The sequence below is a fragment of the Mobula birostris genome, chromosome 7 (genome assembly GCF_030028105.1).
Source record: "Mobula birostris isolate sMobBir1 chromosome 7, sMobBir1.hap1, whole genome shotgun sequence".
Taxonomy (NCBI): domain Eukaryota; kingdom Metazoa; phylum Chordata; class Chondrichthyes; order Myliobatiformes; family Myliobatidae; genus Mobula; species Mobula birostris.
The window spans coordinates 114,820,083-114,841,638 of NC_092376.1; the positions used below are offsets into that span (position 1 = coordinate 114,820,083).

A 21,556-nucleotide genomic window follows, 5' to 3' on the forward strand; every position below is an offset into this window, starting at 1 on the left:
CTTGGGCAAGGGAAAGTGGGACCAGGACTAGAAACTATGGACTAGGAGACAAGGCTTTGACTCCGAGTCCGAAACTGGACAAGGACCCAGAACCTGGGTCTTGCCTCGGGCTCGGACCCCAGAACCAGGCAAGGATATGACGTGGCTTCAGGACAGGACATGGCTGGGGTCTAGAGGCCTGAGCTTGGAGACAGGCTGGGGTCTTTGCTCTTGAGGCTTGAGGCTGGAGTCTTGGGTCGTGAGCTTGGCTGAAGGCTGGGGACTTCAGACTAGTGTTCTTGAAGCTTGGCTTGGGATCCTTGGGGCTTGGCTGCAAGCTGGGGTCCGGGATCGAGAGCTCCGCTGCCGGCTGGGGTCCAGGGTCGAGAGCTTGCAGAAGCTGATAACTTGGAGGCAGACTGGGAACTGTACATTAACATAGAGCCAGGACTTAACCTTTGAAAAGCCGGGTCTCATCGTTAACACGACATCACATGAGACAGAACAGTACATAGATATAAAGTCAGGACTTATACTTAGACAAGCTGGGACTCAACTTCCCCACACTAAGGTGGGACAGGATCATCCGTCAGCTAATAGCAGAACGGCTGGACTTACCCAACAGAGGCAAAGACAAGACAAGACAGATCTCCCCCCCCCCCACAGGGCAACAGCAAAACAGCCTACTTACCCCACTGAGGCAAGGACAGGACAAAACAAGACCCCCCCACAGGCCAACAGCAGAATGGCCTGACTTACCCCACAGAGGCAAGGACAAAAAGAGACAACACCAAAGAACAACAGACAGTACCATCTCTGCTCCAGGGTAGCTCCAAGTCTCAGTTCAGCCAAAAACCTCAGCTGGCTATAGAAACAGCCAGATCCCTACCTAGTTCAGAGTAGCTGGCAGCTACTCAGCTGGCCTGGGAAACAGCCAAATCCATACCGCAAAGACAGCTCCGACTACTGACAGCAAGGCTCCATGAGGGGATGGTTCCCCAATACAGCCAAAAGATGGCAGTTGGCTGCTCTAGCCTTCCACCAGCAGGTTGCTCCCAGGGGATCTTGACAAAACAAACCAGCAGCTCACACTCTACCCCAAGGCTACTTATATTCCAAGCCCCAAGATGGGAATCAAGTGCCTATGATTAACTCAAACAAGGGACAGCTGGAAGACCCGGAGCCCTGAGTCCACGGACCGGACCATGAACCGGAATGCAGACTTCACAGACTGGACCATGACAATTGAGACTCTTAACCAGATGAGAGACTGGCTGTGACTCCCGTAAGAGAAAAGAAAGCCTTCCAAAAATGGGTAACGAATTGTGGTTCTTGATCAGAGATGGTGTCCCGAAGGAAGCCATGCAGCCCGAACACATTCTGAACCAAGAGGGAAGCAATTTCATGAGCCAATGGGAGCTTAGTTAAAAGTTACAGTCTGTCCTGAGCTTTATAGGCTCATCAGGCCGGCACTTATGCTGGTTTCTGTGGCGTGAAGCAACTGACAGTACAAGACTCCCCCCCCCCCGCCACCCCTGGATAGGACACCAGTCTATTGCGAGGTTCACCCCCAGCATTTTTGCCGGTACCCATTTTCAGCTGGGTGGACTGGAGCAATGTGTGGTTAAGTGCCTTGCTCAAGGACACAACACGTTGCCTTGGCTGTGGCTCAAACTGACGACCTTCAGATCGCTAGTCCAACACCTCAACCACTTGTCCACACGCCACAATGGGAGCATGGAGAGAGCACTGAAATGGGCAGCCTTGGAGAATCTGTCCACAACCACCAGAATGCTGAAGTTTCCATCAGATGAGGGAAGACCAGTGATGAAATCCACAGAGAGGTGGGACATGGGATGATGAGGCACAGGCAGCCGACACTGCAGACACACAGGGCACCTCTTCTGGACACAAGTGGGACAGGCAGAGCTGAAGCTGTGGATGCCCTGGAACAGTGGTCGCCAACCACCGGGTCGCGGACCGGTACCAGGCCACGAGGAAACGATATGATTTGGTGATATGAAACGATATGAGTCAGCTGCACCTTTCCTCATTCCCTGTCACGCACCGTTCAACTGGAAATAACCTACCAAATCATACCAAATAACACATAAAACCTAAAATAACACTAACATATCGTAAAGGCAGGAATGATATGATAAATACACAGCCTATATAAAGTAGAAATAATGTATGTACAGTGTAGTTTCACTTAACAGAATCAGGAAGATTAAGCCAAAACTAATTTGTAGAAAAAAATCGGCACATACACGCATGCGCACATCAGGAATGCGCACGTCACACATGCGCACACAGGTGCCCGCGCAAGGCTTCATGGTCATGGTAGTCTTTCTCGGGGTAAACACATGTGTCCCAAATTTGACTGCTAATTTTGTCCCTTATTTGGGAGTGAGAAAGTTGGCAACCCTACTTGAACACCCCCCTCACCCCGTCGGCCGATCCACAAGAATATTGTCAATATTAAACTGGTCCACGGTGCAAAAAAATTGGGGACCCCTGTCCTGGGACATAGATAACCACCAAAATTGTCTCTTGATAAATTTCAGGAGATCCAACCAGATGGGAGAAGTGATCCCATTCAGCAGTTAGGGTTGCACCATGGCAGGGGCAAACAGCTGGTTGGGAGGTCTCCCATCTGGGCCTCAATCACACTGTTGGGTGGCCTTCAGCTCTGCCTCTATTCCCAAAATCACCAGTGCAGCAATGCACAAGTGAGAAAGGGCAGGCTCTGGATTGGCATTGTCCTCAGACACGTTGAACTGCTGGGAGAGAGTATCGAACTTGCTATTCTGGTTGCCAGGATATAGACAAGGGTAAGATTAAACTGGTAGAAGAAGAGAGTCTAGCGGGCTTGACAGGAGTTGGTCTCTTGGCGTCCTAACACAGGAGAGGCTCTTGTGATCTTTCCTTACCGAAAAGAGGCGCTCTGCCCCCTCCAGCCACTGTTGCTATGCTTCCAGGGCCTCCAGAGGTTTTTGGTTCCTAACATGGTAGTTACACTTGGCAGGAGTCAAGCAATGGGAAAGAAAGGCACAGGAGCAGCCAGTTATCCAATGAAGAGCACTGGAGGAGAACAGCTCCAAGCTAACATCTGATGTATCCACCTTAACAATGATTTGACATGATGTGTCTGGGTGCAGCAGTACCAGGGTAGTGGTGAAGCATTGTTTTAGTTAGAGAATACTTAGTCTGCTTCACTTGCCCAAAAGAATCCTGAAGAGGTCTTCCTGGGTGAGTGAATTTATCAGTGCCATGGTAGAACTGAAGTTTCTAATGAAGCAAAGATAAAAGTTTGCAAACCCCATGAAGTTCCAGGTGCAAACTCCAGGTGCTATTTGTCTGCAAATAGTTTGGCCACTCTGTGACTGCCTGAATTTTACGTGGGTCCATCTGAACACTGGAAAGAGTGAGAATATAACCCAAAAATGACATCAGTTCTTTGTGGAACTCACACTTCTCTGGTTTAGCTTAAAGGTTATTCTCGCGGATGTGTTTGACAACCTTCTGGATATGCTAGATGTATTCCTGGTGAGGGTGGGAATGGGTAAGAAATTCATCCAAGTACAGAGAAACAAGCAAGAAGATTATAAAAATCAGGTTAGTGCTAGATCCTAAGAAAGGGAATTTGTAGAATGCCTACAAGATGGCTTTTCAGGCCACCTTATGCTTGAGACGCTTGGGGAAAGACAAATCCTGGATTGGGTGTTGTGTAATGAATCAGATTTGATTGGGGAGCTTAAGCTGAAGGAGCCTTAAGAGGAAGTGATCATGATAGAATTCACCCTGCAGTTTGCGAGGGAGGTGATAAAGTCAGATGTATCAGTACTGTATTACAATGGAGTAAATAGAATTATAGAAGCATGAGAGAAGAGCTGACCAAAGTTAATTGGAAGAGGACACTAGCAGAGATGATGGCAGTACAACAATGGCTGGAGTTTCAGGGGACAATACGGAAGGTGCAGGATAGATACATCACAAAGATGAAGAAGTATTCTATTTAGAGGATGATGCTACCATGGCTGACAAGGTAAGTCAAAGGCAGCATAAAAACAAAAGAGAGGGCATATAATCTAGCAGAAGTAATGGGAAGTAGAGGATTGGGAACCTTTTAAAAACCAACAGAAGGCAACTAAAATTGAACATAAAGAGGAAAAGAATTAAATATGAAGGTAAACTAGCCAATTACAGAAAAGAAGATCCCAAAAGTTTTTTTCAGGTGTGTAAAGAGTAGAAGAGAGGTGAGAGTGGATATTGAACCATTGGAAAATGATGCTGGAGAGGGTAGTAATGGGGGATAAAGAAATGGCAGATGAAGTTAATAAATATATTGCATCATTCTTCACTGTGGAAGACACTAGCAGTATGCCAGAAATTCAAGAGTGTCGGGGGCAGAAATGAGTGTTGTTTCTATTACTAAGGAGAATGTGTTTGGGAAGCTGAATGGTCTGAAGGGAGATAAGTTAAGTGGACCAGATGCTGGACTATACCCCACAATTCTGAAATAGATGGCCAAGGAGATTGCGGAGGCATTAATAATGATCTTTCAAGAATCATTAGATTTTGGAATGGTTCTAAAGGACTGGAAAATTGTAAATGTCATTTCACTCTTTAAGAAGGGAGGGAGGCAGAAGAAAGGAAATTATAGGCCAGTTAGCCTGACTTCAGTGGTTAGAGTCCATTACTAAGGATGAGGTTTCAGGGTACTTGGAGGCATGTGAAAAATAGACCAAAGTCAGCATGGTTTGCTTAAGGTGAAATCTTACCTGACAAACCTGTTGGAATTCTTAGAGGAAGTAATGGGCAGCAGAGACAGAAGAGAGTTAGTAGGTGTAGTTTATTTGGATTTTCAGAAAGCCTCAGACAAAGTGCCACGCATGAGGCTGCTTAACAAGATAAGAGCCCATGGTATTCCAGGAAAGATACTAGCATAGATAGAAGTTTGGCTGACTGGCAGGAGGCAAAGATTCAGCATAAAGGGAACCTATTCTGATTGGTTGCCGGTGACTAATACTGTTCCATAGGGGTCGGTATTGGGGCTGTTCCTTTTCATGTCAATAGTTTGGATGACAGAATTGATGGCTTTGTGGCCAAGTTTGCAGATGATACAAAGATAGGTGGAGGGCCAGGTAGCAGAGAAACTGCAGAAGGACTTGGACAGATTTGGGGAATGGAGAAAGAAGTGACGATTTAGCTTTATAATTTTTAATTTGACTAAAGGGTTAGTAAAGAAAAAGCAAAAAAAAAGAAAAAGGTCCGTTTTAATTAAACAGTCTAATGTGCACAAACTGGAGCTCAAGGTTTCCCCTTCGCAATCCTCCTTCGATCTCCCCAGGCTTCGTCGGATTATGACCCCTCTCTGGGTCAAGAACTACCACCTCTTCTTTCCGGCGTCTTCTCCCTTCATCTCCAACAATACAAAAGACCCAGCTCACACCGGTGTCAAGCATGCAACACAAAAACACATTCCCTTCATTGGAGGACTCACACTCCAAAGCACCCGTTATCTCCAAATGTAACCCAAACACTGCTTCTATAGAAAGACCACTACGTTAGCAGTGAAACCTTTCCCAGGGTGTTACACAGGTATTCTCTTTTACTAGGTGCTTGGGATATTATGGCTGGAAGTGTCCTGGATTGCCACAATAGAGGCAGGAAACTGTTCTCCTGCACCGATCTTGTTCCTTCTGAGATATGTAGGTGCATGGCACCTTTGCGTACCGTGTACTGGGTGATGCGGGAGAAGGTGCAGACAAACAGTGAACTAAGAAGTAGGGAGCTCGGGCATTCCTTCTCTGCGCCACTCAGATGCCTGGTTGTCATCTCAAATGGCCAGAGTAATCAGGTCATCCAGGCTGTCCTGCTCATCATGCTCTGCAATCTCATGCCAGAACCATGTGCTGAGTCCATACTGGAAGGCAATGATGAAGGGTCTCTCATCCCACACCATCTTCACTGCAAGTGTGCAGACCTTTAATGCACAGTCCTTCAGTGTCCCTCTACCTTGGCACAGGTCCAAGAGTCAGTGGGCAACCTCTTGACCCTGTACTGGAAGATAAAAAACTCTCTTGAACTCCACAAATTGCCAAAACGACTGGGTAGCAGGGGAACTTTGTTCTCATAAAGCGTTGAACAGGCTGGTTGAGGTCCATCTAAGAAAGTCACCAGGTACGTCAGTTTACGTGCACCTTCACCAAACCAACAAAGCTGAGCTCAGAAGGTCCTCATGCTGTGTAATAAAATTCTGAAGCTGTCGGGGTCACTGCTGTATCAGCTGTTGTGAAAAGGATCTGGGAGATGCTGGAAATGAGATTGACAAGCTAAAAGCTTCTGAACTGCAGCAGCGAGAGTGGCAGTGGCTGTCCCGAGTCTGGATGTCGGTAGTAAACTGCTGAGCTGCGACTGTGAGGGCAGTAGTCACTGCTCCTGATTCTGGCTTCCTGCGGCTAGTTGTCGAATCTTCATGGCAAGGGCTGAATCCCATGCTTGCAGATGGAACTGTGCTTGCTGCTCTGCAATTAGCTGTCGCTTTGCATGAGACACGTTGGCTAACCTACCTTCTACTGATTTTAGCTTCTCCTCCATGATTTTTGGTCTGGACTGGGCTTGCCTTCTGGGAGTATCTGTCGTACTGCTTGAGTCACTTGTCCCAATGCAACTTCAACCGATTGCAACTTCTCTCCGATCTGACCAAAGAATGTCAAGGACAAGTTCAGTAGTTCTCTCTGCTGCAAACACTTTCTTGGTGGAGACTTATTGACTCAGATTTGCAGTTATGGCCCAAGTGCTGAGAGAAAGAGACACTGAAGCTGATCAATGGTTCATGGACTTCTAGTAGGAACTATACAGAAATATAGGAAAAACAATCAACACTAGGCCAACAGGGCCATTAACTAGAACTGACAAACAAAATCTAACACCAAAGCTCAGCAGTAGTAGCTTATTACTAAATTAATGCTGCTCCTTAACTGCATCAATCTAATGGTAGTCTTCTTTCTTGGAACCAGGACAATGGAAAGCAGGGAACATTGACATTGCTCTGCCTTTGGTCGTCTTGACCAGACTGAAACGAGAGGAAGGGAGTTAAATACCACCACAATGAAACACATTTGTGCATAATCACGCATGTGATTGCTGAAATTGTTCTGCAGCCCACCTGCAAAAATGCACAGACCTGCACCAGAATCCCTTTTTTGTAACTCTAGCAACCTTCACTTTAAATATACGCAATGACTTGGCACCCACAGCTGTCACTGGCAATGAATTCCACAGATTTGCCACTCTCTGGATAAAGAAATTCCTCCTCATCCCTGTTCTAAAGGGACACCCTTGTATTCTGAGGCTGTGCCCACTGGTCCAAGAGTCTCCCACTACTGGAAACATCCTCTCCACAGAGCAGAGATACAATCTGCATTTACTTTCTCCAGAGAAGAGAAGACTGCATTGTGAGCACCAGAAGCAATACATTCATGGTTTCGTGGAAGATTTGATTCTCCATGTGGTTATCAGGAAAACAACTGTCGTAATGGAATCAGAGCCTGGGTTTAATGACTCTTTGGAATAATGAAATCTGTTGATACAAACCCTTTCAAAACTGTCTGTTCATATCTCTGTAAAATAAAAACTCTCTGAGAGAACCATCCCCATAAAAGTCATCAATATGTAACAGCCTCTTCAAATGTTAAAATAGCAAAATTATGGCATTGGAACTAAAAAATGGCAATGAGGAGGCATATAGGAGAGAGATATATTGGCTGGTTCACAACCTTGCACACTTCAACAAGACCAAGGAATTGACTGTGGACATCAAGAAGGAGAAGTCTGTAAAACACACCCTGGAACTCTTTGCTGAGTCAGTGGTGGAAAAGCTGAGCACTTTCAAGCTTCTAGGCAACATCTTGGAGTTCTGTCTTGGGCCCAACATATTGATGCCATCACGAAGAAGGCACAGCAAGAAGGTTACTTCATTAGGAGTTTTAGGAGACTTGGTATGTCACCAGCAACTTGCAAATTTCTACAGATGTATCACTATCTGGTACGGAGCCTCCAATGCTGAGTTGTAGATTCCGCCAGTTTTATCACAGGTACAATACTCTCCATCATTGAGGACATCTTCAAGAAGGTGTTATATTTGAATGCATGTAGTATATAGAATAAGGTTGATGATACTGTAGCTCAGTAAAAGACTGGCAGGTACGGTGTTGTGTGCATCACTGAGCCATGGCTGAAGGAATATCTTAGTTGGGAGCTTAATGTTCAAGGATATACATTGTATTGAAAGAACAGGCAGGTAGCCAGAGGAGTTGGGTGGCCCTGTTGATAGAAATTGAAATCAAACCGTTAGAAAGAGGGTAGGGTTAAGATATTGCAAAGGTAAGAAGACGCTGATGGAAGTTATCTACCGGCCTTTGAATAGTTGCCTGGATGTGGAGTCCAATTTTAAACAGGAGATAGACAAGGCATAAAGGGCCATGTTATGATAGTCACAGGAGTTAGATTGGGAAAATCTGCTTGGGGTTGGGTCCCAGGAGAAAGAATTTGTAGACTCCCCATGAGATGGCTTTTTGGAATAGCTTGTTGTTGAGCTCACTAGGGAAAAGCAAATTCTGGATTAGGTGTTGTATAATGAACCAGATTTGATGAGGGAACTTAAGGTAAATGAACCCTTAGTAATAGCATAATTCATCCTGCAGTTTGAGAAGAGAGCTAATGTTGGATGCATCAGCATTACTGTGGAATAAAGGGAATTACAGAGGCATGAGAGGGGAGCTGGCCAAAGCTGTTTGAAAGATGACACCAGCAGGGATATATGGCAGAATAGCAATAGTTTCTGGGAGCAATTTGGAAGGCACAGGATAGACAGATCTCACAGAGGAGAAAGTATTCTAATGGGAGGGTGAGGCAATGATGGCTGAGAAGAAAAGTCAAAGACAGCACAAAAGCAAAAGAGAGGCCATATAATATAGCAAAAACTAGTGGGAAACTTTTACAAACCAACAGAAGGTAACTAAAAAAGTGATAAAGAGAGAAAAGATGAAATATGAAGGTAACTCAGCCAATAATATAAAACCGGATACCAAATGTTTTTTTTCAGATATATAAAAAGAAAAAGAGAAGTGTGAGTGGAGAGTGGATATCGGACTGCTGGAAAATGACGCTGGAGAGGTCTTAATCGGAGACAGCAAAATGGCAAATGAACATAATAAGAATTTTGCATCAGTCTTCACTGTGGAAAACACCTCCAGTATGCCAGATACTCAAGAATGTCAGTAGAGTGAGTGTAGTTGCTATTACCAAGAATCATAGAATAATTTAAGAATTAGATTAAAAAAGAATCTGAGAATAGTGGCTGCCATGGCAGCATCGTGGCTAGCATAATGCTAGTACAGCTTGGGGCACTCTGGAGTTCAAAGTTCAATTCCGGCACCATTTTGTAAGGAGTCTCCGTGAGTCCTCCACATGGAATGTGTGGGTTCTCGCTGAGTCCCTCAGTTTCCTCTCCAGTCTAAGGACGTACCAGGTAGGTTAATTGGTCATTGTAAATTGCCCAGTATTTCTTTTAGGGCTATTTGGGGTTGTGGGGTTGCTGGGGTGGTGTGGCTTGAAGGGTCGGGAGGGCCTACATTGCACTATTTTAATAAAAAAAAAATAAATCAGAATCAGCTTTAATATCACTGACATCTGTTATCAGATTTCTTGTTTTGCAGTACAAAATAATAGCAAAAAACAATAAATTACAATAAGAAATATATTTTTAAAATTATATTAAAGAAGTACTGCATAAAGGGAGCCAAAAAAAGGTGAGTTAGTGGCTATGGGTTCATTGTCCATTGAGAAATCTGACAGCGGAGGGGAAGAAGCTGTTTCTAAAACACTAAGCAACACACACAAAATGCTGGAGGAACTCAGCAGGCCAGGCAGCATCTATGGAAAAAGAGTACAGTCAACGTTTCGAGCCAAAACACTTTGGCAGGACTGGAGAAAAAAGCTGAGGAGTAGATTTAAAAGATGGGGAAGGGGAGAGAGAAACAGCAGGTGACAGGTGAAACCTGAAGGGGGAGGGATAAAGTACAGAGCTGGGAAGTTGATTGGTGAAAGAGACAGAAGGCCATGGAAGAAAGAAAAGGAGGTAGGAGCACCAGAAGGAGGTGATGGCTGACAAAAGAGATAAAGTGAGAGAGCGAAAGAGGATGGGAAATGGTGAAGGAGATGGGGGTGGGGACATTACCATAAGTTCAAGAAATCGATGTTCTTGCCATCAGGCTGGAGGCGTTCCTCCAACCTAAGTTAGCCTCATCCGACAGTGGAGGCCACAGATGGACATATTAGAATGGGAATGGGAAGTGGAATTAAAATGAGTGGCCACTGGGAGATCCTGCTTTTTTCTGGCAGACGGGGTGCAGGTGCTCAGCGAAGTGGTCTCCCAATCTACATCTATGTGGAGAGGATATCTCTCATAGTGAGAAGGTCTAGGACCAGAGGACTCATCCTTAGAATAGAGGGACATCCCTTTAGAACAGAGATGAGAAAGAATTTCGTTAGCTGGAGGATGGTGAATCTGTGTAATTCATAGCCACAGATATCTGTGGAGACCTTTCAATATTTGAGTGGTTTCAATGAGATCCCCCACCTGATTCTTCTGACCTCCAACAACTACGGGTCCTGAGCAAACAAACACCCCTTATAGATTCAAGCAACACACATAAAAGTTGCTGGTGAACACAGCAGGTCAGGCAGCATCTACAGGAAGAGGTACGGTCAACGTTTCGGGCCGAGACCCTTCGTCAGGACTAACTGAAAGAAGAGCTGGTAAGAGATTTAAAAGGGGGGGAGGATCCAAAATGATAGGAGAAGACAGGAGGGGGAGGGATGGAACCAAGAGCTGGACAGTTGATTGGCAAAAGGGACATGATAGGATCATGGGATGGGAGGCCCAGGGAGAAAGAAAGGGGGGGGAAGGCCAGAGGATGGGCATTAACGGATGGGGTACGAGGGGGAGGTGGGGCATTAACGGAAGTTAGAGAAGTCAGTGTTCATGCCATCAGGTTTGAGGCTACCCAGACAGAATATAAGGTGTTGTTCCTCCAACCTGAGTGTGGCTTCATCTTGACAGTAGAGGAGGCTGTGGATAGACATATCAGAATGGGAATGGAATGTGGAATTAAAATGTGTGGCCACTGGGAGATCCTGCTTTCTCTCCATCCCTCCCCCTCTGTCTTTTCCTATCATTTTGGATCTCCCCCTCCCCTTCCCACTTTCAAATCTCTTACTAGCTCTTCTTTCAGTTAGTCCTGATGAAGGGTCTCGGCCCGAAACGTCGACTGTACCTCTTCCTATAGATGCTGCCTGGCCTGCTGCATTCACCAGCAACTTTTATGTGTGTTGCTTGAAATTCCAGCATCTGCAGATTTCCTCGTGTTTACCCCTCATAGATTAACGCTTTAATTCCTGGAATTATTCTCATGAACCTCCTCTGGACCCTCTCCAATAATGGCACATCTTTTCTTAGCTAACAGGCCCAAAACTGCCCACAATACTTCAAGTATGGCCTAACCAATGTCTTATAAAGCCTCAGCATTACACCCTTGCTTTTATATTCCAGTCTTTTCGAAATGAATGCTAACATTGCATTAGCCTTCCTTACCACCAACACAATTTGCAAATTAGGGAATCTTGCAGGAAGACTTCTAGTCCACTTTACCATTCAGATTTCTGAATTTTCTTCCTGTTTAGAAAATAGTTCATACCTTTATTCCTTCTTCCAATGTGCATGGCCATGCACTTTCCTACACTATACACCATCTACCCACTTCTTTAACCATTTTCCAAATCTGTCCAAGTCCTTCTGTAGACTCCTTGCTACCTCAACACTACCAGCCCTTCCACCTACCTCTGTATTGTCCACAAACATGGCCACAAAGCCATCAATTCCATTGTCCAAATCAACGACATATAACGTGGAAAGAAGTGGCCTCAACACTGACCCCTGTGGAACACCACTAGTCAACAGCAGCCAACCAGAAAAGCCCTCCTTTCTTCCTAATCTTTGCCTACTGACTGTCAGCCAATCTTCTGTCCACGCTAATAACATGGGCTCTTATCTTGTTTAGCAGCCTCATATGCAGCAGCTTGTAAAAGGCATTCTGAAAATCCAAGTATACAACATCCACTGACCCTATTTTCGTCTATCTTGCCTGCTGTTTCCTCAAAGAATTCCAACAGATTTGTCAGGCCAAGTTATTAAGTATATTTAAAGTGGAGATTGATACGTTCTTGACTAGTAAGGGCATCAAAAGTTATGTGGAGAAGGCAGGAGAATGGGGTTGAGAGGAATAATAAGACAGCCATGATGGAATGGCAGAGCAGATTTGATGGGTCAAATAGCCTAACTTTGATCCTATGTCTTGTGGCCTTATGGTCTAAGAAGTGGTGCCTCAAGAAGGCAGAATCCATCATTAAAAACCCACAGCACCCGGGAATTCCCCTCTTCAGGAGAGGAGAATGTGGTGGAGACATTGACTTTACTTCTAACTTCCACCCAGCCCTCAAATTCACTTGGTCTATCTCGAACACCTCTCTCCCCTTTCTCGATCTCTCGGTCTCCATCTCTGGAGACAGATTGTCCACTGACATCTTCTACAAGCCCACTGGCTCTCATAACTACCTCAACTATACCTCTTCCCACTCCGCCACGTGCAAACATGCCATTCCCTATTCCCAGTTCCTCCGTCTCCGCCGCATCTGCTCTGAGGACGAGGTTTTTCGTTCCAGGACATCTCAAATGTCCTTTTTCTTTAAGGATCATGGTTTCCCTTCTGCTGTCATCAAAGATGCCCTCACCCACATCTCCTCCATTTCCCGTACTTCGGCTCTCACCCCATCCTCCCGCCACCACAACAGGGACAGAGTTCCCCTTGTCCTCACCTACCACCCCACCAGCCTCCAGATCCAGCACATTATCTTCCACAACTTCCACCACCTTCAACAAGACCCCACCACTAAGCACATCTTTCCCTCTCCACCCCTCTCCGCGACTCCCTGGTCCACACGTCCCTCCCCACGGATCTCCCACCTGGCGCTTATCCCTGTAAGTGCAAGTGCTACACCTGTCCCTACATCTCCTCTCTTGCCACCATTCAGGGCCCCAAACAGTCCTTCCAAGTAAGGCAACACTTCACTTGTGAGTCTGTGGGGGTTATCTACTGCATCCAGTGCTCCCAGTGTGGCCTCCTCTACATCGGTGAAACCTGACGCAGATTGGGGGACTGCTTCGTCTAGCACCTCCGTTCCGTCCGCCACAACAGACAGGATCTCCCAGTAGCCACCCACTTCAACTCTGCTTCCCACTCCCATTCAGATATGTCCATACATGGTCTCCTCTACTGCCATGATGAGGCTAAACTCAGGTTGGAGGAGCAACACCTCATATACAGTCTAGGTAGTCTCCAGCCCCTTGGTATGAACATAGAATTCTCCAACTTCTGGTAATTCCCTCCCCCTCCCTTCCCCTATCCCTATTTCACTCTGCCCCCTCACCCAGCTGCCTACCACCTCCCTCATGGTTCTGACTCCGTGTACTACCCATTGTGTTTTCCCCTATTCCTTCTTCACCTTTCCTGCCTATCCCCTCCCTGCCTCCCCTCCCCCACCTCTTTATCTTTCCCCTTACTGATTTTTCACCTGGTACCTACCAGCCTTCTCCTTCCCACTCTCCCCCCACCTCCTTTATAGGGCCCCTGCCCCCTCCCTCTTCAGTCCTGACCAAGGGTTCCGGCCCGAAATGTTGACCGATCGTATCCACGGATGCTGCCCTACCTGCTGAGTTCCTCCAGCGTGTTGTGAGTGTTGATAAATAAACATGATTCTGATTCTGATATTATTGAGATAGTGAAAAAATCATTATGTTGCATGCTATCCGGACAGATCGTCTCAAAACATAGGTATAACAGGATAGTGAAACTACAGAGTGCAGAATATAGTGTTACAGTTCCAGAGCACACTAAGGTGCACGGGCCATGACGAGGTAGATGGCATCATGTTACTGCCGAGTCCCCAACCTCCATCGCCAAATCCAGCCAGGATCCTGCACTAAAGGGCAAATCCACCCGCTGGTGGTTAGCGCTAGATCGGCGTGTTCTATTTGCTTTGTATGTTGCTGGATGAGCGATCAATATTCTGCATAGTGCAATCAGAAGAACGGATTTAAAAAAATGTAGGAGGGTCGCAGGCAGAGAAGGCATTTGGCGCATCCCTCCAGATGAACAGCAAGAGCCAACTCCGAGAGGACATCGCCTCACTAGCACAGGCGTGAGGGGACAGGATGAAGGGAGAAAGTGCCGCCGCCAATTTATGACGAACCCCCGTCACAACTTAAAAATACGGAGCACTAGGGTGAATATTCTGCAGAGGAAACTTAAACTGAAGTACAATAAGCTCTGCTATTTCATGAAAGAGTAGGCGGACAGAAAGGTCGCCCGCTCCGGGGCAAGTACAAACATTGACCGTCAGATTTATTTTGCTTTAGCGCTTTTTTTTGGCACGAACAGGATGACTGGGAAAATCCAGCGAGCTGTTTTACTTTTGCTGGTTCCTGCTGCTCTCTATCAAACTCAAAACTTTGCGCTGGATGTGGGCGAGGTTCCCAGGAAAACGAGGGAATTTGATGGTGAGTGTTTCAGTCTGTGCCGACACCGAAATGCAACGTTTATCACGGCTTATTTTGTTTATTTTTGTTCGGATAACACCGATTCCGTTTCTAGAAATGGATTAAGTATTGGATTGGGTGAATTAACCGCCATGACGAAGCTGTACAACAGTGTATTCCCAGATTTACATGTGATTAATCCTTTTGACGCATAGACTGCAATATTTTATTTCCTAACATCGTTGCAAGTTTAGGATTTTACTTTGGCGTCTCAATATATAGCGCTTGCAGGGGCGTGGTGCCGCACGTTCCACTGTTGCGGAGCTGCCTGAGAGCTCCAGCCCAGACTTGGTCGTGGCTTTCTGTGAGGAGTTACCCTGTTCTCCGTGTGACAGCTTGGAGATTTGCTAGGTGCTCCAGTTAACTCCAGTATCCCAAAGATATGCGGGATGGTTATCTAGCGATTGTAAATTAAAGGGCAAAAGAATAAAAGGGGCGTTGATGACCTGTTAAAGAGAGTAAATTGCATGGCTACTGAAGCACCTTCAATAACTCCAAAAGACTGAGGTTTGGTAAAATACTGAAAGGCTTTTATTGGCTGTGCAATATGACCTCCACGGTGAGTGTCTGCCCCCGGACTGAGGGGGAGGGGCAAGACGAAACACCTTTATTCAGGGGTCTGTGGGAGGAGCCACAGGGGCAGTCAGCAGAGGGGTGTGTCCAGGCAGGTAACCCAGTTACAACATATATACATGGTTTACCACATTCACCCCTCCTTTTTTCAAAAAGAGTCTCACTGGGTGAAGTGACTGACAATATTTACGACAAGTATATTTACAGGTCAAGTCTATCAGGCGGTCGAGTCCGTCGCTGTGATCTATGTAGCACCGGCGGTGATTGCACCGGCGATGGCAGTTGTGCTGGCTCCGGCCTGACTTCAGGTGCCAGCACGTTAGGCATTGTTAATCCCTCGTGCGTGTGCGTCGCGCCCGGTATGGGAGTGTCGTGTGGTGTCTGTGTAGGTTTGGGGTGCACGGTGTCTCGTGGGTACATATATTGGTGGGTACGGGGTTAATGGTCACCATGGAGTGTTCAGGGTAGGGGCCCGGAGCTCCTGCGGGCGCCAGGTCGCGGATGGAGACCGTGTCCTCCTGCCCATCAGATAAAACCACTTAGACATACTGGGGGTTCGCATGAAGTAAGTGAACCCTCTCGACCATCGGGGAGTATTTATTGCTCCTCGCATGTTTCCGGAGCAGCACTGGCCGCGGGGACGTCAGCCAAGTTGGTAGGGTGGTTTCAGTGGTCGATTTTCTGGGAAAAGAAAAGAGCCGCTCATGAGGGGTGGCATTGGTGGCTGTGCATAACAGGGAGCGGATGGAGTGGAGTGCCTCGGGAAGGACCTCCTGCCAGCGGGAGACCGGCAGTCCCTTTGACCTGAGGGCTAAGAGTGTGGCTTTCCACACTGTGCCATTCTCCTTCTCTACCTGTCCATTCCCCCGGGGATTATAGCTCGTGGTCCTACTGGTTGCAATTCCCCTAGCCAGTAGATATTGGCGCAGCTTGTCACTCATAAACGAGGACCCTCTGTCACTGTGGATATAGCATGGGTATCCGAACAGAGTGAAGAGCTTGCGCAGGGCTTTTATAACTGACGTGGTAGTGGTGTCAGGGTAGGGGATGGCGAAGGGGAACAGCGAGTACTTGTTGATAACGTTAAGAAAGTACGCATTGCGGTCGGTGGAGGGAAGGGGGCCCTTAAAGTCAACACTCAGTCGCTCAAAGGGGCGGGTGGCCTTGATGAGTTGTGCCTTTTCGGGTTGGTAGAAGTGCGGTTTGCACTCTGCACAGACTTGGCAGTCCCTGGTTATCGTCCTGATCTCAAGGGAGTAAGGCAGGTTCCGGGCTTTCACGAAGTGGAAAAGCCGGGTGACCCCCAGGTGGCAAAGATCTGCATGTAGGGCGTATAGCCGGTCGATCTGCGCACTGGCGCATGTTCCCCGGGATAGGGCATCGGAGGGCTCATTGAGCTTCCCAGGCCTGTACATGATGTCATAGTTGAAGGTGGAGAGTTCGATTCTCCACCTCAGAATTTTATCATTTTTGATTTTGCCCCGCTGTTGGTTACTAAACATGAATGCGACTGAGCGCTGGTCAGTTAGCAGGGTGAACCTTTTGCCGGCAAGATAGTGCCTCCAGTGCCTAATAGCTTCCACTGTGGCCTGGGCCTCTTTCTCTACCACGGAGTGCAGAATTTCAGGGTCTTGAAGGGTTCGGGAGAAGAACACCACTGGTCTTCCTGCCTGGTTGAGGGTAGCAGCCAGCGCAAAGTCGGAGGCGTCACTCTCTACTTGGAAAGGAATGGCCTCATCCACTGCATGCATTGCTGCTTTGGCAATGTCCCCTTTTATGCGGCTGAAGGCCGCGCGGGCCTCGGCTGAGAGGGGGAATGTGGTGGACTTGACCGGGGGCGGGTCTTGCCTGCGTAGTTAGAGACCCATTGAGCATAATATGAAAAGAAGCCCAGGCACCTTTTGAGGGCTGTGAGGGTGTTGGGAAGAGGGAGTTCCAACAAGGGGCGCATACGGTCAGGGTCAGGGCCAATGACTCCATTCTCCTCGACACACCCAAGGATAGCAAGTCGGGTGGTCCCGAATACACACTTGTCCTTGTTAAAGGTGAGATTGAAACCTCCTGCTTTTAGTTGCCACAGGTTTACAGTGGGGGGGTCAGGTTGGCGAACAGCGGTGGGGGAGGGATCCTGAGGGTGGAAAGGCCGCAAGTGGTGTTGGTAGTGTGGCATTTGGCATGATGTTGGGTGGGATGTGCGGGTCGGTGTGTGTGTGTGGTCAGTAGCGGGGTACGTGACATATCTCTACAAAACAGGGGATTTATGACAGTAATTGGCGGGAGTGGCCCATCATACTTCATTGTCACGCTCTTCAGGTGGCTATGGAAGTTGAGCCCCAATAGCACAGGGGCACACAGTTGAGGCAAGACTAGTAACGTAAAGTCTCGATATTCTGTGCCCTGCACCACTAGCGTCGCTACACAACACCCCCGGCTGTCTGTTGTATGTGACCTGGAAGCTATGGTGACCCTCTGACTTACCGGCCGTATCATGATTCCACAATGCTGCACCGTGGCCGGGTGGATAAAACTCTCCGTGCTGCCTGTGTCAAACAGGCAGCTTGTCCTGTGCCCCTCCACCAGGATGTCCATCATTGACTTTGCGAGCTGGTGGGGAGCGCTTTGGTCGAGGGTCACGGAAGCCAGGGTGGGGTCGCTGTCTTGGTCCGGCGCAGTGAGGTGCCCCGTGAGCACTCATTGGTCGTAGGCGGTGGGAGGTGGCGCCGACCAAGATGGCCGCCCCCATGTCTCGCACGTGGTGTTGGCGTGTAGGGAAGGTGGTGGCCCCCATGTCTCGCACGTGGTGGTGGCGTGCAGGGAAGATGGCAGCAGGCAAGATGGCGACCCCCATGTCTCGCACGCGGCACTGCTCGATCCCGCTTGCAGTCTTGACTTACAGACCTTGGCGAAGTGACTCTTCTTTCCGCAGCTGGAGCAGGTAGCTTGTTGGTCTGGGCAGCATTTCCGGGGGTGCTTCTCCAGTCCGCAGTAGTAGCACTTCGCGGACTCACGACTGGCGGCAGCTGAGGTCGATTCGTCGGCGGGTTGCGGGGTCTGCGGCGCCCACGAGGCCATCATGGGATCGCGTGCCTGGAGAGCCTCGGAGTTGTGCAGAGCAGCCTCCAACGTATCAGCCAGCTGGATCACTGAATTTAGGGTAAGATCGGCTTTTTCCAGCAGCCGCTGGCACATGTACACTGACCTATTCCCCGTGACGAAGGCGTCCCTCACTAGGAGCTCTGTATGCTGCGCCGCCATCAGCTCCTGGCAATTGCAGGCTCGCCCGGACTCAGAACTCGATTCCCCAGGCCGCTGTTGCCGTGTCGCTAAGCGGTGCCGAGCGTAGACGCTGTTTATCAGCTGCAGGTATTGTCTTTTGAGGGCGCTCATCGTGCCATTGTATCTCGGCTGGTCTCTGATCAGTGAATAGACCTGTGGACTGACCCTGGAGAGTAGAACTCTGCACTTCGCTACGGTGTCGGTCGCTTTAATCTCCTCTAGGTACGCTTCGAAGCAGACCAGCCAGAGTTCGAAAGCATTTCCAGCTTCAGGTGTTTGCAGATTGAGGTCTAATTTGTCTGGTCTCAGCGCATGTTCCATGCTTTAAAATGTACAGCGAAAAAAATTGAAGCACCTTCAATAACTCCAAAAGACTGAGGTTTGGTAAAATACTGAAAGGCTTTTATTCGCTGTACAATACGACCTCCACGGTGAGTATCTGCCCCCGGACTGAGGGGGAGGGGCAAGGCGAACACCTTTATACAGGACTCTGTGGGAGGAGCCACAGGGGCAGTCAGCAGAGGGGCGTGTCCAGACAGTTAACCCAGTTACAACATATATATATGTATTGTTTACCACAGCTACGAAATAAAAATACGAAGAGGGAACGGGAGTGATGGGATTACTCTGAAGAGAGCTGGTGTGGACCTGATAGGGTACTTATCTGTTGTAGGGAGGATGGTGAGTGAGCCCCAGCTTTTGGCCGTTTTACGGGAAGGTTAGGCTGACTTTGCATTCCTTAACTTAATAACAAAATAACACTGTTAGTTCATTTGGCATGAATTGAAGAATGAATAGGTAGAATATTCAGACTTTCCCTCAATTTAAAATAAATCAACAATTTCCTTATTGAATTTGTTGCTGGTATAGTTATCATTTATCTGATGGAGGTAAAAAAAAGTAATGCATCAGATTTTCACCTGGCATCATTTCAGTATAAAGTTCAGGCAATCTGTCATTTCAATATAAAACAGGTAATCTGTCATTTCAGTATAAAACTCAGGTAATCTGCCATTTCTGTGTAAAACTCAGGAATTCTGTTATTTTGGTATAAAATTCAGGTAATCTGTCATTTCAATATAAAACGGGATCTGTCACTTCAGTATAAAATTCAGGCAATCTATCACTTCAGTATAAAACTCAGGTAATCTGTCAAGCTGGTTGGTGGTGCTGCCTGCCCAGCAGGTCTTTCTCGAAGTTTAAATATTATTTCCTTTAGAAATTTTTGATGTTGCATAGCATTATGAGCTAATTTCCAGTGAAAGAAAATTAAAAGGATTGTGGGAATAAGGCTCCCAATAATTAAAAAAGGAGCTGTTCTCACTTTCCATTTCCTTATCAATGTCTTGGTCCTCTTTTGCTGAATTCTGAAATCTTCCCAATTCTTAGACCTTTTGGCTTTTTGGCAAAATTTAAAAGCATTTTGCTATCTTTAATTTCTTGTGCACATTACCTTTTTTGTTTCTCTTTGCTTTAAGTGAATGCATTTCACCTTATAAATTGTATATTAATTTCTTAAATTCTAGCTAAACTTTTTTATTGTCATTATCCAAACTATTACAGCCCACTCACATTCCGTGCCTTTTTTTATTTAAGATGGAGCCTCTTTTATCATACTGAACTAAATCACCAAATTTTTAAGTACAGTTCTATCATATTATGATTACTCTTCCCCAAAGTCCCCATAACCTCATAACCATAACCCTAAAGTTCAGCATCATGCACATCATTTATTTGTGATGTTCAGGTAGGAAAATTCTTTGCAGCACACCATGGTGGATGTAGTATCCTGCTGAAAGCTCTTCTCCTCCTTGCTCTTCCAGCAGCCTGATCTGCTCTGCGTGTTATTTCTTCATTTACCCTCTTAACTATATTTCTTGGGGGAATAACCACATGCTGACCTGCCTGGGACAGGATTATGCAAGTGCTTTGAAGTCAGTTTGCTTCTTTACACACTCACTACCCCATTCCCTGAAGACATTTACAACCTGAAGCAACTTTGCAAAGCAGCAGACCTTTGAAAGATCACAGCAGTTGCATAAAAAATAAATAGTGATAAACCTTAAACACTTGATAATCATTAAACAGTATTGGTTGATTTGTAGGTGTTGGGGTGGTTAAAAAGGACTCCTTCCTCCTGAACATTTATGCTATTCTGGAGTGTACTAGCTCCAGAGTTGCACATGTTTTGAATCTTGATTGATATTATCTGTTTGTTCTGCTCTGCAGAATTCTGGAGGATATACACTGCCCTATCTTCAACACCCTATGCATGTATGCATCTCGGAATCTGCTTATGGATACAATATGAAGCAACAAATTAATATATTCTGTAGTCAGTTTAAGCTGGTGTAGAATGGCAAAAGTTCAAATCTTTTGCCTGCCTAAAACTTTCCACAAAAATAGTAAAGCTCTTTAGTTCACTTGCAATTTAAAAGAATCTGTTATGTCTAAACTCCCACCTATTTTTTTTCTGGCATCTTTCCCATTTTGTTCTGATCTCTGAACTACAAACTCGGAATGAGATTGGTGGACCTGTTGTCAGCATTGTTGGTGGTGACCCGAAAGGAACATCTGCTCCTTCCTCCTGATTCTTGGCTGAAGAAATGAGACAGTGTGACTGCAAAATCCCTCAATTACCCACTTCACAGCTTGGCTCATTGCAAGTTCATTTTTCTGCCTCGCCATCAATTTCTCTGGGTTAAATGTTTAAAAATAATGCAACATGATTGTATTTTATGTGGGAATGATGTAATGCTGTGTGAAACATTAAATGATATAGGGTGAAGGATTTGAAGAGGTGCTATTTTATTGCACCCTATGCTAACGTGACTCACTGTTGAAACTGTTTAATCAACAATTCACAAAGTGCAGCGAGGTGAAATTCTGATTGAATTAAATGCAAGCTCAGGGTGGCACAACAATTAGTGCAGCTAGCTCAGAGCTCCAGGGACCCAGGTTTGGTCCTGTCCTTGGATACTGTCTGTGAGGGGTTTGCATGTTCTC

The 21,556-nt window shown here is 46.7% G+C and overlaps 1 protein-coding gene across 2 annotated transcripts in view; it reads left to right on the plus strand.

Moving 5' to 3' along the window:
- Positions 1 to 14,157: 14,157 nt before the first annotated feature.
- The window catches only part of LOC140200386 (semaphorin-4C-like), a 79,262-nt gene continuing 71,863 nt past the window's right edge, over positions 14,158 to 21,556 (plus strand). For both annotated transcript variants that reach the window (XR_011886613.1, XM_072263646.1), the window contains exon 1: positions 14,158 to 14,662. Coding sequence is in view for 1 of the 2 variants with exons in the window: in XM_072263646.1 (XP_072119747.1) it covers positions 14,545 to 14,662 (118 nt within the window). In the remaining variant the exon portion in view is untranslated. The remainder of the gene's footprint in view (positions 14,663 to 21,556) is intronic.